Source organism: Natrix helvetica (genome assembly GCF_964273705.1).
Source record: "Natrix helvetica genome assembly, chromosome: 4".
In the NCBI taxonomy this organism is placed as follows: Eukaryota; Metazoa; Chordata; class Lepidosauria; order Squamata; family Natricidae; genus Natrix; species Natrix helvetica.
In genome coordinates, this window is record NC_138550.1 from 95006974 (window position 1) to 95026373 (window position 19400).

Genomic DNA, 19400 nt, shown 5'->3' on the forward strand with positions numbered 1-19400 from the left:
GGGCACCATAATAGGATTAAAATCTGATTCCTCCATCTGAGAATCGGTTGAGTTCGGTTTTTCTAAATTTAGATGTAGGGGAAGCAGGAAAAACATTCCGTGTTTTAGGTACCTGCCCTGCTGCCTCAACCACATTTTGCAAGGACAAATGCTCCCCCCCCCTCCATTTGTTCAAACTGTCCTCTGACAACCTTTCAGAAGAATCTGAGAGGTAGTGAGAGGATTGAGTTTTAACCAGGATTGTTCCTGGCAAAACGTTTTCTCTCCCTTGCATCCACCTGCTACATACAGCAAGTCCCATTAAGTGCAGTGTCACTTTCTAATTCAAAGCCTTAAGCAAACTTAGAACATCCTGTTTCTCTTTCGAGGTTCTGATTGCTGGTGTTGAATGAGGGCAGTTGTCGAAAAGTTCAAACTGCAAAGTTCCTACTGGTATCCAGAAAAAATGTTTGGAAGTGCCAATCCCAACTGCGCCCTCCCACCTGCTCAGTGACACTTGCAAGGCATTAGGAGGAGGGAACAGATTGGCGGTAAGCTACCTGCTGTCCTCCAGATGTGTTTGACTTCACCTCACCTCAGCCCCCAGCCAGCAATCTCATAGCAATGGGTTGTGGGAATTGTAATTCAAAGCATAGGTCAAATTAACAATGCACCAGAGAAAATATGGTGGCTTTTACCTTTAAGAAAAGTATTTCCCGATCAAAGCTGCAGATTAATTAGCATTGATTAAAAGGGAGAGAATTCAAAGTGTGCAGCAAAATCCTGCCTTCCATCCTTTCCTCTTTCCAATATTACTGGGAGGCAGAAACACAACCAGTATGATTCTTTCTCAACCCATTATTTTTTAAAATTAATGGGGCATTGACATTGTTCTAACACCCCCACCCACCCTAATTTGATTTTAGGCATCACTAGAAGATTAAGATAAGATCTGTTCTTTTGTTCCTTCTGGGGCTTCTCTACAATCAGGGTGAGAAACTTTACCCAATAACAATACAGAATTTAAAACTCTCAGCTGTCCCAGGTAGCACAGCCAGTGGAGAAGGATGCTGGGTGAAAGTTGCAATTCAGCAATCCAAAGAGGAATATAGATTTTTTTTCCCCATTCCTGAATTAGTACGAAGCCTAAGGGTTGTATTCTTAATAGTACAAGACCAAATTTGGAGAAGGGGGCGAAAAATATTTTTTTAATTTCATGATTCAGTTCTCTCTCCATCCCCCCTTTGTATTTTCTAAAAATTTGTTAACTTACAGACAAAACGTACTCACAAAGTAATCTATTTAGAAGGCACTCTCACAGAATATTCCCAAACCAGAGGACACAGAATTGGGAACCCAATGAATCCAATGGGGTTTAATTCTATCATAGGCATTGTACCCCAGCCTTATGCCAACTGGCTTGGTGAATCCTATTAAACAGTATTGTTCCACTTAGTTCCGAGTGAAAGAAGAGTAACAACCAATTTTCTTTAGACATCGTCTCTGGTTAGTTTCAAGGAACCTCCTCCCAAATCTTGTATGGATGTCAATCACTTCTCCTTCTTGGTTTTGTTTCCCCTTTTATATATAGTTGCAGAATCATTTTTGCCCTCTTCATTCTGTCTCTGCCCCAGCTTCATTTCTTCTGACATGGCCCTCCTTTGAAAGCAGCGTCCCCCTGCTTTCACAATAAACACAGGCAACTCCAAATTCAAGACTTTAAAAAAAAATGCACCTTTTATTGGAAAATTATCTTGATCAAGATTTTCATGAACCCATTCGGACGTACATACACACACTTTGCAACAGGTGATTTCTGAAAGCATTCTCCCTTTTCAGGGCAACACATTTGATTGGAGGCCTGCTTGGGCCTCCCTCTTCTGCTTTGGAAAAGTCTGAGTGGAGCCGAACTGATGAAGGGTTATCAAGATATAACCAACAAAGCATCTGTTTCATGGTGGGAGTGAAGGGAAAGGCCCATGAAGTAGGTTTAGCAAACAAGCACACATCAACGGGGTGGGGAATCATATTTATTTTTTTAAAATATATCTATATTTGCATTCAAATAAAAAAAAATGAGAAGATAACCTCCATTTGCTTAAACCTCTGAGTTTTGCAGGTTATAAATAATTTAATCCCTACCATTCATAGGGAGAGGTATGTGCAACAAGAACCCAACGTTCAGTGTTTTTGAAAACTTGGCATTTTTCCTGTACACTCCAAAAGTGATAATGCCAACAAAGCATTCTCAGACAAAACCCTGATTCCATTAATTCAGTGTCTAAAGTCATGATTCTCATCCAGTTACTCCTCTGCCTAGAGCTTGCTGTAAATCATCTTGAGATTGCAGTACTAGAGCAGAGTTTACTCCAGAATACATGTGATGAAATTCAGTAGACTGACATCCATTAAAACCACTCCTTTCCAGCTCTCTGGGCCCCAGGGCAAACCTCTCAATATTCTTCCCCCTCCCCCCACATTAGCCACCATTTAGTGCTTATATTCAAGGGAAAGGAACTTGCTGGTGCCTGGGGTTCTTGAGAGAGGGAAGGGGAAGCTATTCCAGTTGGTTGCATTTGTATTAGCACTATGCAGAACTCTGGAAGGCCAATAGATGGCAGCAAAGACTTATAATGTTCTGTATCTACTTGGCTGCCATCTAGTGGCAACCCTAGAAAGTTTGTACTGGGACTGCCTGCTGTAGATTGCATACCAGTCCTGGAAAAGACTACAACCACAGCTACCTCTCTTTTTTAGGCTGAAGTCTGGCCAGGGCCCATTACATCTGTTGGCTCCAAGGTGGCCAACTCCATCCCTTGACTATGTCTCTGTGTGTGCCATACTGCTCCCTCCTCTAATACTTGTTTTTCTGCAAGCTAGCACATTCTGCCTTGCTGGAAGGACACAGCCTGGCATGGCCTTTGATGATCTCCCAGTTGCTCAATATAAAGGCTGCTCAAGTCGACTGACCTCGCTTCCCTTGCATAGGCATGTTTCAGAGTGACCTCACTTTCTCCCAGCTGCACTGCAGTTAGGCTCTCCTCTGCCCGGACCACCTTATGGGGCTGAAACATGCTTACTGACCCTAAGCAATATATGTCCAGGGGCCAATCTTCTTACTTGGTCTAAAGCTGCTCTGGGAGTTTAGCTCGCTTTGCGTTCCCTGAGGTTTGCTCCAAGCTGAACGATGTGTAGGATTCAGCCTTGTTTCAAGTTACCCAAGACTGGAAACCTGGCACGTTCCAAATATTTGGATTTTAAATCCCATGTGCCCCAGACATAACCCATGGGAATGGCAGAATTAACTCCGGTAGTTTATACCTGACTTAATACAGTCGAGGCTTTTGCAGTTTCGGTTTTTCACTGGCCAAAATATCTTCACCTTTGATAGCATCCCTAATTATCGATCAGGATTCGGGATCACCCTTAATAAATGTTAGCATCTTTATCTAGGCTGGCTTCAATGCTATGAACAGGTATCTGGGAACAGCCCAAATTAATTCGATCGGACTTACTTCAGGATCTGTATATGCTTTATTTACAACCATGGAGAAAAGATTCCCCTCCTCCGATGCACCTCTCCAGATTCACTTTAAGAAGCAGGGCACCTGCAGCCTGACGGATGCCCCCACCAACCTTCAAACAACCATCATCGGCAGGATTTTTGGTTTTGGTCTGGAGGAGAAAAATGGTGCTTTTAAGGCACAGTCTTTGTACTGAGTCTGGATTTTTTTTTTTTAAAAAAAGTGCATCGAGATACACGTCCCGTCTGTCCCTACGTTACCCCAGCATTTCACGGGGGTTGTTACACTGATAGAGTCTCTGATGTATGATAAGGCCTGTAGGTGTTGTGATGACCGGCCGCCACCTGGTGCAATGAGCTGGGCAGCCGGAGGGGGCAGTAGAGCTGAGAAACGCTCAGCGTTTGCAGCTGCGCCGAAGAAAGCCGTGGAGAGGAGAAGGACGAGGGTCTCGCGTGGAAGGGCTGGTGCGGATCGCGGGCGCTCAAAGCCTTCCCCTTGGAGGACTCTAGCAGCAGAGGATCGGGGAGTCCGTAGTGATAAACGGCAGAGGCCGCCGCCAGTGGGAAAGTAGGGATGACGCCGTAAGAGACGGCCGGATGAGCGAGGAGCCGGGAATAGCTCGCGGGGACGGCCCACGCCACCGGCCGTTCTCCCACCGGCCTCGCGGGGAGCCGCGGCTGCCGTTCGGAAGGCTGGAACGGTCGGCTCAGGAGGCTCTCGATGGCGAAGGGGCTGGAGAATTTCGTGCCCGGGGCCGAGGTGCCACCGACTGCTTCCACGCCCGATTCCCCCGAGGGGGTCTTTCGATCGGCACTCGGGGAAGCGGGCTCCGTGGACGGCTGAGCCGAAGGGGAGCCTCCGGCGGCCGAAGGAAGCCCCGGACGGCTGAGCCGCTTCCTCCTCCTGCGGAAGACGCCGTCGGCGAAAGTGTACTCGGAGTTCGGGTTGAGCATCCAGTAGTTGTCCTTGCCCCACGGCCGGGCCGGGTCCCGCAGCACCTTGACGAAGCAGTCGTTGAGCGACAGGTTGTGACGCACCGAGTTACGCCAGCCCGTGTAGGCGCCGCGAAAGAAAGGGAAGCGGCCCATCAGGTACTCGTTGATCTCCGCCAGGGTCAAGCGGCCCCCGGCCGAATCCCGGATGGCCATGGCGATCAAAGCGATGTAAGAGTAGGGGGGCTTCGGACGGCGCGTGTAAGGCTTTCCGGACAGCCCCGACGCCGCTTTACACTCGCCTCCCGGGGAAGGCGAAAGCTCGGGGTCCTGCCGGGGAGAAGCCCCGCAACCGCTGGCCGGACTGAGCGCCGCGCAATCCCCGTCGGAGCCCAGCTCGCTGTCGGCTGCCCGCAGGGAAGCTTCGCTGCCGCCTTCTTGGTCGCTGCCGCTGGGACCGCTGAGCTTGTCCTCGTATCGTGGAGCAAAGATCTCCAGCTTCATGGTTGCGCCCCCGAGCTCGGTTATCCTCTGCCACCCCCACTCCCAGGCTGTGCCTGCCTACCTGCCTCCTTGGGGGAGGGGGGGGGGGAGCCGGCTTGCTGGTTCTGGCGATTTAGGGCTTCGATCCCCCCCTCTGGAGACGGGATCAACAGTTGGGGTGCATGTCTATACCTGGTCAAAGTCTCGGAATGGGAGTGGGCGGGCGGGGTGGGCCGAAGAATAGAGGATGAGATCGTCTCCGCTTTGGGATTCCTGGAAAGGTCGGGCGTGGTTCCGAAACGCTGGCAGGTGGTCTTTCTTTTTCCTCCCTCTGCAAACTCTCCCGCAAGGAACTCGAACTCAGCTCATTCCAGCCAAGACCAAAGTTTGGAAAAAAGTTGCTGTCCCGTGTGTTTTTAAATATATATAAATATAAATATATATATATTTCGGGCGAGAGGGGAGCGGTGTAAGTTTTTCCCCCCCAAACGCGTTCTCAGGTGCGGTGCTTAGCCAAGCGACGGTCGCTTTCTTAGAAAGCAAAATCAGCGCGCATCGCTCCGCTCCTGGCACTTCAGGGAAACTTTGATTTCTGGTCGCCGGCTTCTTCCACCATCGGGATACGGTTTTCAAACGCAAACCCCTCTTTCCCCCTACAGAGGGGTCTGACTCCCAGGGCAGGGATGCTTTGCCGTCCCTCTCTCCTTCCCTTCCTGGTTCGGCTGCTTCAGGCGGTCGAAGTGGAGGAGCAGCAACAGGTGGCTGAGAAGTTGGAAGCGGCTTCAATCGCTTTCCCTCCGCCGAGCGATTCTTGAGTTATTGGGGGCTTTGGTTTTGCTTTGCTTTTTCCCCTCCCCGCGGAAGCGCAAATCCTTCCCGATTGGGATGAAAAGCCCACGGCAACCACAGCGCGATAAAACCGGTAGTCCGTTTCCCTCTTAACAGGAGCGTTCCCGGCTCTCGAAGGATCCTCTTCTCAACCCCACGCGGGCGAGTCGTCTGCTGGCGAGCGCAACACTCGAGCTGCCGCCGCTGTCATTAAGTGTTATATATTGTCATTATCTCTCTCCGGGACTTGAAGGGCCAGCCCATTCGAACGCTGGGCCAGAGGGGAGGAGGAGCTTCCCCCACACCTCTTCCCTCCCCCGAGAGGCTACTGGGTGGGTCGGCCAAGGTGGGCACCGATCGCGCCGCCAGCCAGCCTGCTCTCGCTGGTGAGCCATTGGTGCCTCTTCTGGCCAAGCCCCGCCTCCTCCCTGAGGATTTCGTCCAATGAAACCGCCGCTACGGCTCAGCTCCTCCCACCCCTCCGCTCCTCCCTCTTGCGGAGCGGGAGCCTCGTCTCAGGTGCGAAGGGCGAGGTGCCTTTTACAGGTGGCGGTGCCCGACCTGCCGTCTCCCTGGTCGCCTTCCTCGGGAATGATCGACCTGGGCGCTTCGCAGAATTCTGCGGGTCGGTCGGGGCGCCAGGTTTTCCTTTTCCCTGCTGCTGATTAGAACAGAAAAAAGAATAAGAGAGTTGGAAGGGACCTTGTAGGTCATCTAGTCCGACCCCCCTCCGCCCAAGCAGGAGACCCTACACCATATCTGACAGATGGCTGTCCAGTCTCTTCTTGAAAGCTTCCAGTGGTGAAGCTCCCCCAACTTCTGAAGGCAAGCTGTTCCGTTGGTTCGGATATTAGTAGCTTGGGTTGATAGTTGGGCCAAACCAACAGCCGAACCCTGTACAATTTCAGACAAATGGTCGTCTGATCTCTGTGATTGGCATCAGCCCAGCTTTTTTGGTACCCCCTCAAAATCTCTCTGGTTCAGTCCTTTTCAGTTGGTTTATTTTAAATTTGGCTTTATGTATGTATTTCCTGCCTTTTATTGTTCCTCCTATAAACAGGATTTTGTTTACCATGCTGATATACCATGAAGGCTGCAGTGAAAGAAGTAAAACAAAATGAAGTGGTAAAAGGCATAATATTCCCAGTCAAATGTTAAAATCTTCAATGGGAGAATAATGTCACCTACTGAATTTCCAATAGTTGGGATGTTCTAGAAAAGAGTAGCCTTTATTGTGTGTATGTGCCTATTTTCTATATATACTAAAGTGATTATGAAAGACACAAATTTGTCTGGGTTATCTGGAGAGTTCTTTTTCATTACATTGCCAGGCTGTAAATAAAAACTGCTTCAATTCAGAATTACTGCTCTGGGAAGAAATTGCAAAATGTTATCAGGTTGATTATAATAAGAATGAGTGCTAAGATTCATTTTGATCACTATTTTCTAAAGATGTCCAAAGTAGTTTTGGAATATTATATATAATATTTCTGAATCTGCAGAGGGGAAATTATATAATAGTAAGCACATGTAACATGATCTGAAACATTTGGGTTCCATTTTCACTTCTGTTAGGTTTCCAAATTTATATTGGGACAATATGGAAAGTTGAACGGTTTGACTTTTAAAAAATAAATATTGATCTAATAATTGTGGGTTGTCTCATTATTAACAAACCCGCTCCCATCTTTTACTGATTTTCAATGGGACTGAAATGTTGAGTGGCTTGTACCCAGTGTTTCAAAACAGAATTCTTTGGAATATTTCAAGTAAGAAATGTGCCAGAGCAAAGTGAAACCTTTGTAAATCCTAAATGTTTACATGGAAAAGATGTAAACCCATGATTACCCTCTTTCATTGACGAGTGACTCTCACAAATAATCATACTGAAAAAAAGTTGATAGGATCATGTCATATTTAGATTTAAAGTGTCTAATTAAACTGATGCTATTATAATATTTCTTAAAATGCCCTGGAGTATTTTACCTAACCAAAGATTGCTACCTGCAATTTGATGATTTACAATTTTAAAATGTTGATGGGACTTGTGTTAAAGGAATTGACTCTGTGTCTATGTGTGTGTGTATATACACCCACTCACATACATACACACATACACGCACTGTCCATATTCCCCCTCCTCCCAATTTATCTCCATATACCAGTCAAACAGGTTTTGTGGTTGAAGTGTAAGGTCTTTAACACTTTCCTGCTAAATACATTTGAAAGTATTTTTTTTCAAGTAAACATGCTTTCAAATCTTCCCCCTCTTCTCATTGTATGCATGGTTTCTCAGGGTATTTGCTACTGAATTTTAAAGAAGCTTCCTCACCAAATTCTCAAAATAAAGTATCCGTGTAGGATTGCATTTGTTTGTTGCATATGAATGACAACAATTACTCTGGACAACCATAAATTGTGGCCTAATATAAATTATCAATGCAATGTAATCATTTATATACACATTGCCCTATAGTCAATGCACCATGAATTTCATTTATCTTCATTTGGGAATATTGATCACACACACACACACACATACACACACACACCACACAGAGACACAGATTTGTTGCCAATTTTAACAATCTTGAGTTAACACTTTATGAGTGATATATTTGAATAAGGGATTAGAAGTAGGAAGATCCAGTTTCTATTCCTCTGTCAGGTATAGAAGGCAGATGGGTAATTTTGTGCCTACCGTTTTCTCTCATTCTTAGATTGGAACAAAGTGGAACAGCATAGAAGATAGAGTCTTTAATCTTAAGTGAAGAGGCCTTACACAACACATTTCTTATATCTACTATGAGATAACTATGGAGAGCCTGGTGCTCGCTGAGCTTTGTTGCTTGCAGATATTTTGCAGGGAAATATCCTCTTCAATTGGTACTGTGAATTAAACATGATTTCGGAAAGGCTGTTTTCACCTGAAGCTAATCCATTGTTTTTCACAGGTGTAATTATATCAGTCTGTTGCAACAAGCTTCGGTAAGCTAAGGACCACTTCATCATATATACTTCATAAGATATTATCTGAGATTGACAAACAATGTGTGGGTGTCCTCCAAAATAATTGTAGAAGACAGCAGGTTATATGTAGTGTAGAGTATGTAGCTATTTGTTCAAACAATTATATAAATTATACTGATATTTTCTAACTCACGTGGAAGCCTACACAACATAATCTGTAATATTAGTATTTATTTTAATAGGTGTGCAATTCGAAACAGATTTTCTTTTAAACAACACCAATGCTTTTAAAACATTTTTTTGCTAGAAGCCATTCAAAGTTTGAACAGAAGAGAATGAACAAATCCCTTCCTTTCTTCCATCCTGATCACCAAACATAATTCAAAATGCTTTCTAAAATAATATTTCAATTTCCCTAAGATTAGTTATTCTATATAGTATATCTGGTTGCATTAAAAAATATCTCTGATGAACCCACAATATTAGATATGTTTGGAAGTTTCAGTCTGAGATAACATTGCAGTCATTTTAATTTATTTCCACCTTATCATATAAAACTGTTAAACAGAACACACTTGACAAATAAAATGAGAAATTGCTCTCTATATATTGGTTCAAGCACCATTGACCATAGTAGATATTACTTTTAGAAATACATGCATATGGCTTCTTCTCATGTTTATATAAGAACTGGGAAATTAGGGCGCATATTACATTAAGGAAACAATTACACAAATAAAATCTTCCTATAACATTGCATGTTAAGTTCACTTTTTTTGCAATTGTTAAAATATGAATGATATACTTGATGAACATCTAACATCAGATTTAGTAGCCATTGATAGATTAATTTGTAATCGAGTTCTTTGAATTAAATGATCAATGGCTACTAAATATGACAGACTACAAAATGCTTCGACAATCAAATGAAACTAGCCTTTGGATGCTGGGAAGACTATCAGAAAAATTCTATAGCCTTCTCTGGTGGGCTACTGTGGTAAAGGAGATGTTGACTAGCGTTAGCTTTTCCAGCAGGTTTTTTGGTGAATAAAATGAACTGTAGAGAAACTGAATCATCCAGGAGAATGCAAGAAATGGAAGTGAACCTGGCTTTGAGAAAACATGGAAAGGAAATATTACAGTGGTATAGATAGTCCTCGACTTACGTTTACAATTGAGCCCAATACTTCTGTTGTTCAGTGAGACATTTGTTAAGTGAGTTTTGCCCTGCTTTACCACCTTTCTTGCCACCTTTCCTGTTAAATGGATCACTGCAGTTGATCAGTTAGTAACCTGCTTGTTAAGTGAACCTGTCTTGTCAGAAGGGTGCAAAAGGTGATCACATGACTTTGGGACACAGCAACGGTCATAAATATGAACCAGTTGCCAAGCATCTGAATTTTGATCCCATGATTCATGGAGATGCTGCAAAGGTTCTGAAAAATAGTGATAAGTCACATTTTTCAGTGCCCTTGTAACTTTGAACAGTCACTAAATGAAATATTATTACTTTACTTTACTTTATTTTAGACTTTTATACCGCCCCCTCTCCCAAAAGGGACTCGGGGCGGTGTAGCAGTAGGCATGAGCTTAAATGGACTCCAGAGGATGGTAGAGGACAGGAAGGCCTGGAGGAACGTTGTCCATGGGGTTGCGATGGGTCGGACTCGACTTCGTAACTAACAACAACAAAAAATGAAATGAACATATCCTATCTCTTGGGGACCAGACTTAAGAAAAGAGAGGTTGCTTTTCATTTTGGCAAAACAAAATCAAGAATCACATTGCCAAGATTGATTCAAGACATCTTGGTTGGACCAAGAAGACGCACTGATCAAGCATTTTTGGCACTCAGAAAGAACTCCTTATCTTTTGTTTTAATAAAAACTCAACAAGTCTAAATCATGTAAGAAACCTTTTTACCTGTTATTTCATGAAAATCGAAATTATCTGCTGAAGCTGATCGCACTTCTCTACACAAATGGTAACATGGCCTTTGAGATTTCTAAACTCAAGATTATGAGCATTTCAAATCTTGTCCGATCTATTATTCTATTTTTATCTAATCCTGTTCTGTGACTGTGACAGCATCTTTTTGAAGTATAGGGCCTGTGGCAGAGGTGGTATTCAATCAGTTCTGACAGGTTCTGGAGAACCGGTAGCGGAAATTTTGAGTAGTTCAGAGAACCAGCAAACAGGCTGCCCCTGCTGCCTCCCAGCTGATCTTTTTTTGCCCTGAACAGGAGAAAGGAGCTGGAAAGCAGGTTAGCGGGATGGAGGGAATGGAGATTCTGCAGTAACCTTCCCCCAAGAGTGGGGAGGGAATGGGGATTTTGCAATATCCCCTGCCATGCCCAAAAAGCCACACCCACAAAGCCACATCATTCCCACAAAGACATGCCCACAGAACCGGTAGTAAAAATGTTTAATCCCACCACTGCCCTGTGGTCTTTCTCTTGATATACAAATAAAAATTCTTCGAATTAGGGAGCAAGTTGTGCTCCTCATGATTTTGCTGCTGAACTACAGGTATATAGCTCCTCGTGATTGCAACTAGCAGGACCAATAGGCATGCTGCAAGTTGCATTGAAGCAATATCCCATAGCAGAGGCAATTTGAAATAATCTTTGCTATTCTGATTTTAAAGTAATGTTTTCCCCTCTTCTCAATTTTTGCCCTTGGTGTGATCTACAATGCCTTCTAATCTATACAATTGATCATATAGTCAGGATTTCAGATCTGCCCATGTCCTATTGGCCACCTTAAGAGTTATGGACATTTCCTTTCCTCCCCACCAGTCTATGGGGATTTCAGTCTGGATTGCTTGAAAGACTAAATAGCTGGTATCTGTGGAGGCATCTGCCCACATATGGTTCTTCCTTCTCATGGGTTTGGTGCTTTTATGAAAGAACACTAGACTATATATATATATATTTAAATACACATTTTTAAAATAACCATAAACTGGTTTTGTCTAGCCAATCCTTAGAGCTTTAACATGAATAAAAATCTGATATCCTTCACAAGAACAGGAAAAATAGAAAAGGCAGTAGCAAAACTACATTTTTTTCAGCATGTCCAATGTTGAAAGATTCCAGTTTGGGGGCAAGAAACCTATGAAAGTGAAGCAGTTCCTGTTTGTCTATTGACAGTAAGGAAGTTTATTCACCATTTAAAATCTATGAGAAGTCTTTCATGTGTTTGGATTTGAAATACCATGTCTTACGCATCTCAAAAGTAATTCCCGTTCTCTTGGATAGTAGTGATTAATGGCAGTGGTGGGATTCAATTTTTTTTTTACTACCGGTTCTATGGGTGTGGCTTGGTGGCCGTGGCAGGGGAAGGATACTGTAAAATCTCCATTCCCTCCCCACTCCAGGGGAAGGTTACTGCAAAATCCCCATTTCTTCCAGATCAACTGGGACTCGGAAGGAAGAGAATAGATGGGGGCGGGACTAGTCAGAGGTGGTATTTACCGGTTCTCCAAACTACTCAAAATTTCTGCTACTGATTCTCCAGAACTGGTCAGAACCTGCTGAATGCCACCTCTGATTAATGTGTACATGATTTTTGTCTTAATCAAGGAAAGAACAACCACTTTTTTCAGTGATCCAAATGAATGGGAACTGAATTAAGCTAAGATTAAAACCATTCACCCCCGCCCCCCCCCCCCGAATTCAAAATGAAACCAAAGTATAAGCAAAGCCACCAGTCTCACTTCTCCTGGTTCAGTTGGGCCTATTCTGCCTCACCAGTAGGTAAGTGTTGGCAGGTGACTGCCACATAGCTACCTGAGTCCATCTTTCTCCCACAGAAGCATGGAATCGAGGCTTAAATTTAGATTTACAAGTGGGGTGTTTAATATCACGACTTGCTGATCTCTCTGCTTTGCATATATAGTATTTCATCAGAAATTATGCTGCCATAGTATTTTCTCTGGAACTTAATACTTTCATAGTAATTCGAGGATCTGGCTACAGATGCAAGCAACCTTGTTATGATGACCAGAAACTGCTATTTGGGGCAAATTAGGGTGTGTGTGTGTGTGTGTGTACTCAAATTCTGAGCTTTTTTCTGTCATAACTTTCTAACACACTGCAGGCAGCCCATTCCACCCCAATCCCTTTTCAAGGTGGCATTAAGAGGGACTCCAGTGTTTGCCTTCCTGATTGGCAAGTATGGCAGCCAAGTACAAATCTAAAGGGGATTATCAGGTTCACATCTAACCCTCCTTGACGGTGATTTACATAATTATAATTCCATTCATGATTAAATAGATATTAGGGATTATGGGGGTGGGGGTGGGAAACGGAGGGAGGGAGGGAAGAACTTAGTTTTGTTTGTATTTCAATGTGAACTTCCTTTACCTGCATGCTTTAAATCTGCACACAAATCAGAAGGGTGCATGTACCTAAACCAGAACGTATTTGCAGGTTTGCAACTACATTTATAACTGAAGTGCATACAAAATATATTCTTGAGTGGGTGTATCTGCTGAAAGTGTGTAAATCAATGGTAAATGGCTTTCATGCTTTTGGAATGGAAATTACACAAACATGTACAAATTACAGAAATATGCACCAAAACTATAACTGCTAAAAGGAAATGTGTGGGAAAATGAAGACAGCTTTTTGTGGGGGGGAAAAAAAGACAGAGCTGACCTAAAATTAACTTTAAGGGTAGAAAAATAAAAAAAAGGAGTGAAACCAACAAGTTTGTCTATTGCTTATGTTCATTCCTGAAGTAATGGTATTGCAACACAATGTATGTTGACACATACTGTACGTCCTAATTCAGCAATTCTGAACATTTTCTTCTATGCAGATCACCATATTTTCATGGAAGATTTTCATAAAGCCCAGTGACTAGGAATGTGGCAAATCCAGATACTGTTGTATAATATTTTCTTAATTTCTGCCACATGATTGCCATGGGACTCAACATTAAATTAAAAAATACATGAGATTGACTGAAGTTCCCTGAGATAATTAAATCTCACAAGTGTTTAATAATTTAATATTACTCCTTAATGCTTGTGATATTTTGATCAAGAAGGCCAAGATCTCATGAGATATTTTTATTTTAGTGCCCTGACTAGGGACATCTGCAAAAATTGGTGAGCAACCAGTGATCTTAGCTTCTGCAAGTTGAAATCTATTGCCCTAAATCAAGAGGTAGAGAATTTGGGATCCTTGTTAGATTACCACCATATCTGACTATTGAGCCTATTTACTGGAGCTAATGGAATTGGGATCCAAAAATATTTTTAGAGAAAAATATTTTTACTACTACCCTTGAACAATTTTTTTGTGGCATCTTAACTGAGATAGATTTGGAAGATTGGGGCCGGCCCATAAAGAAAAACCTGACTTTACCCTTGGAGAAAAGGATACCTGACACTTTGCAAAACAACTATGGAGAAGAACATTTTGCTTTCAAGAAGGGATTGAAAGAAAGGAGATGCTTTATCCATTGCCTGGAGCAGTTTTCCTTCCAAGCTTTTATCTCACAAGTTCCTTGACTAAACGATTGTGATGTAAACATAAGTTTTGAATGCTGGCGGCAGGGAAATATTGGTGGAAACTGACAAGTTTGAAAAGTAATAATTTCAGAGGAAAACTACCCCCCCCTCTCATGATCTCTCCTTTATGTTGGATCTCTTCTCGGAGGCCTTTGGTAATATGCAACATGTTATTTACCTCTTTGTGACTTGTAGCCTTTCAAGTAAGTTTCCCAAAGAGAGAGCTGAAACTGTTCCATGAAAATTTGCCCTTAGAAGTGATTATGTTTGTGTTCAGGTTATGGGGAATGGCTTCCGGTTCCCAATCTTGTACGCTTGAATTCTGCAGAATCTGGGTTGAGAAAATTTCCTTCTCCTTCCTGCTTTTGTTAGAAGTGGCAGTGGAGAAGCTGGTAGTCCCCTTTTTGATGTTTATTTTATTACCTTTCCACCATTTGTGTTTAAAATATACACTGTTCTGTTTTGCTTGTTTGTTTGTCTTCTTAGCCTTGTACAAAGGGGCTAATGTCAGTGTTATGCTGTTGGCAAGCAAACAGACCTCACCCCCTTTTTCCTCTTTATAGGGCCATTTCTATTCCATTATTATACACTTGATAGTTGATCTGCAATAAAGGCAAAGACTCTCACAAGTTAAACATAACTCCTAATTACTCCATAGTGACAACAGTATGGAATTCTGGGTCTTCACAATCGAGCAGAAATCTCCCTTCACTTGCTTCCATGGACAGAAAACTTACATTTTCTGCTTGATCATTTACCTATTATCCCTCAGGGAGGATCACAGGAGACTTCATGTAACTAGATCTCTAGCTTCTTAATTTTGCTCAAGGTTTAAGAAATATTTTCAAATCTATCTTTATAGCCGTAAGGGCTAGAAACGTTTCTCCTGCAATGGAAGATAGCTCAGAAAGTCTCAGACAATACTTTTAATTGCAATTTATGCCCCCAATGATAAACAAGATGGATTCTATAGAAAGCTACACAGGAAAATAATTGATTTGGACTATGCTGATATCTGTATGATGGGAGACTTTAATGGAATTGTAGATTAGTACATGGACTATAAAATCTTTATAGTCAAAACCCAAAATCCTTTTTCAAGATGATAGACAAAATAAACTTATATATATATATATATATGTAAGGGTATGGCTAGCTGATGAGAGCTAAATAGCTCGAAATGGATCTATACTAGTCTCCCTTTATTTTATCAGCACAAATACAACACACACACACACACACACACACACACACACACATATATACATACTTTTTATTCAAATAGACATTTATCATGTTCCAAGATTGACATGGTATGGGCTACAATGGAATTGACTTGTAATGTACAGGAAATAGAGATTGAAACAAGTACCTGGGCAGATCACAATCCAATTACAATTAAATTGAAAGGCCAAAGGATAAGATCTAGATGGACATTAAATAATACTATATTAAAAGAGAAGGACTTCGTTCAGAAAATGGAAAAAGAATTGGTTTTCTTCTTCAAAGAAAATAGAAAAGAAGATACATCAATGCAGAACCTTTGGGATACAATGAAGGCTTTCACTAGAGGTTTGATAATAGACCATACAAGAAAGAGAAACATAAAGAAAAGACAAACTTTTAAAAATTTAGAGAATGACTATAAGGCTCTTGAAAAAGAGTTACAGAAATCCCCACAAAAAGACATTAAAATAAAAATGGACATAAATAAGCACAAAATGGATCTATTGGAAAAGGAGGAATTGGAACAAAAAATTAGAGGTGCTAAACAGAACTACTTTGAAAATGCAAAGAAATCAGGTAGATAGTTGGCGTATAAATTGGAAAAAAAGAGAGAATCAAAGAAAATATTGCAATTAAGAGATAATCAAGGGCAAATCCATTATGGAAGTGTTGAGAAGAAGAAAATTATACAAGACCACTATGGTAAGCTGTATGAACAAGAGAACATAGAAGAGGGAGGAATTAAACAATATCTACAGGAAGCCAGTCTCCCTCAGATACTCAAAGAAGCTGAAACAATATTAGAAGGCAAAATAACTATGATGGAGCTAACTGAAGCACTTAAGAAACAAAATAACGGAAAGGCCCCAGGCAGGCCCAGATGGCTTACCAGTAGAATTTTACAAGACATTTCAGGAATTGTTGTCCCTTCCACTATTAGAAGTTATGAATGAGGTGATGTCCGAGAGCAGGATACCCAAATTATGGTTAGAAGCATAAATTACACTTCTGCCAAAGAGGAGGCTGATCTAACACAAATCAAGAACTACAGATCCATCTACTTGTTAAACTCAGATTATAATCTATTTGCTTCGATATTAGCAGAACGACTTAAAAAATACCTAAACAGTTTTATCTACCCTGATCAAAATGGGTTTTTGCCAAAGAGACAAATTAAAGATAATATGAGAATAATTTTGGACACTTTGGAGTACTATGAGGCGCATCCCGAAAAACAAGTGGCTTTGTTGTTTTTAAACACACAGAAAGCATTTGACAATGTGAACTGGCATTTTATGTTTCTACAACTGGAACAGTTGAATTTTGGTAAGAAATTTACCCAAGCCATACAAACCGTATACCACAAACAAACAGCAAAGATAATGATAAATGGAAAAGTGGCAGATTCTATCGAAATAAAGAGAGAAATGAGACAAGGATTCCCACTATCACCTTTACTTTTTGTCTTAACATTAGAAGTTTTAAATAGAAAGATTAGAGAAGAGAAAGAAATAAAGGGAATGAAAATTAAAAAAGAAGAATATAAATTACAAGCATTTGCAGGTGATCTGGGTTTTATCCTTGAGGACCCATTAGAAATTGCATCAAAATTGATAGAAAGAATAGAGGAATATGGAAAAGTAGCAGACTTGAAAATAAATAAAAATAAAACGAAGATTCTGACAAAGAATATATCATTGAGACAAAAGGAAGAATTGGCAGAAATTTGGGAGATTCAAGTTACAAATAAGGTTAAATACTTGGGGATATATTTACTGCTAGATGCGGTACACTTAAAGAGAACAACTACCGTAGACTCAAGCAGCAGATTATGACTGATTTGATGAAATGGGAAAATTTACATTTATCAATGATAGGGAGAATATCTACAATCAAAATGAACATTTTACCCAGAATACTATATTTGTTCCAAACAATCCCAATTAGATTGGGGAAAGACTATTTTGATGAACTAAATAAAATAGTGTTGAAATTCATCTGGCAAGGGAAAAAAGAAAGAATAAAATCAAAATTGTTACAAGACGCTAGAATAAGAGGAGGACTGGGCCTACCTGACTGGGAATTATATTATCAGGCAATGAACTTGATGTGGATTAAGGAGTGGATAACATTAAGAAATTCTAGAATATTGACTGTAGAAGGACATGACTTGCTGTTTGGATGGTATGCTTTTTTATGGTATAGGGGAACTAAAATACAGGGTTATTTTAGAAGACACAATATATGAGAGGCTTTGTTACTAAATTGGGAGAAGATCAAAATGCAATATTACCTAAAAATTCCAGTCTGGCTATCAACTATTGAAGCTTTTTCATATCCAATAATATATAAAAAGGAACAAACAGTTAGATATAGTGAAATATTGAATGCAGAGGGCGAACTTAAATTATGCAAGAATTGAAACAGGAAGGAATAGGAATGAATTGGTTTTCATATGTGCAAATACAATCTAGATATGATAAAGACTGTAAAATGGAAGGTTTCTGTGATAAAATGACTGAATTAGATAAAAATTTGACAGGTACTGATGAAAATGTAATTAAAAAATTATATGGACATCTAGAACAAGTCAAAGAAACCATGATAGCTTGGGGGGGGGGATTTGGACATGGGGTTGAATTAGAGAAATGCCAGAAATTGTGGTCTCAAAATTATAAAATGTCAATGTCAACAGCATATAAGGAAAACTTGTATAAGATGTTTTACAGGTGGCACCTACCCCCAACGAGAATAGCAAGAATGTTCAAGAACAAGTCGGAAAAGTGTTGGAAACGTCATTAGACACCGGGCTCATATTACCATATGTGGTGGACTTGCACAGAAGCTAAAAGATACTGGACTAAAATCCACACGTGGTTGGAGAAAATGATACAAAAACACATAGACCTTATACCAGAGATTTTTTTAATTGGGAATTATACCAGAAACATATAACAAAGATTTGAAATATTTGATTGTAAATATTTTAACAGCAGCTAGAATTGTATTTGCAAATAATTGGAAAAATGAGAAAATACCAATGCAGGAAGAAGTTATTCGAAAAATAATGGAATGTGCTGAAATGAGTAAATTGACATTTGAAATTAGAGAACAAGAAGATGAACAATTTTATATGGTATGGGACTTGTTTTATCAATGGCTAGATAAAAAAACATGGAAATGAAAAATGTTGGAGAAGCTTTTCATAATGTAAGATTAATAGAATAAGATAGGTGATACTATAAAGACATATTATTATTAAATAGACTAACAATGATGTAATGGAATATTAGTATATACATAAATCGAATATCTAGAACATTTTGTTTAAAATGAAGGAATAACAATTATAGTTGAACACATGATGTACAATGATAACAATGTACCTATGTATACTTGATGGACAATCTGTGATTCTATATACAACTGAAAGTAGTGATGCATAAACATAAAATGTTGGAGAATTCTTTCATATTGCAAAAATCAGTGACGTGCAGTCAGGGGAGGCAGAGCCTCACCGCTCTCATCATGAAAAGAAAAAAAATGTAAAAGGGAAAAGGCAAGTGCTGAGGTGAGGCTTAAAAAAGCATCTAAAAAAGGGAGGACTGTGACAACTTTGATCTTTGCAAGCGTGCAAGCAAAATACCCCAGGATCACGGTGGCGGGGACAGCAACTCCTTCCGCTGCGCTGCGGAGAAGAGCCACGCTGTGCAGGAGGCTCCTCAGCACTAGCCTCAGATCAGCGTGAGCCGCAGTCCCCTTCATGTTGGCTCAGGAAGGAGGGGAATGGAACCGCGTGTGCAGGAGGCTCCTCAGTGCTAGCCTCAGATCAGCGTGAGCCACGGTCCCCTTCATTTTGGCTCAAGAAGGAGGGGAATGGAACCGTGTGTGCAGGAGGCTCCTCAGCACTAGCCTCAGATCAGTGCGAGCTGCGGT

At 41.2% G+C, this 19400-nt stretch overlaps 1 protein-coding gene across 1 annotated transcript; it reads right to left on the bottom strand.

Annotated features, from left to right (window-relative positions):
* Positions 1-1694: 1694 nt before the first annotated feature.
* Positions 1695-7388, bottom strand: FOXQ1 (forkhead box Q1). The gene has a single exon (XM_081950513.1). It carries the CDS (start codon positions 4937-4939, stop codon positions 3785-3787), a length of 1155 nt encoding a protein of 384 aa, XP_081806639.1. The 5' UTR covers positions 4940-7388; the 3' UTR covers positions 1695-3784.
* Positions 7389-19400: the final 12012 nt, after the last annotated feature.

Coding starts and splice junctions, on each gene's coding strand:
- FOXQ1 (XM_081950513.1), bottom strand. CDS start 4,939: ATGAAGCTGGAGATCTTTGCTCCACGATACGAGGACAAGCTCAGCGGT.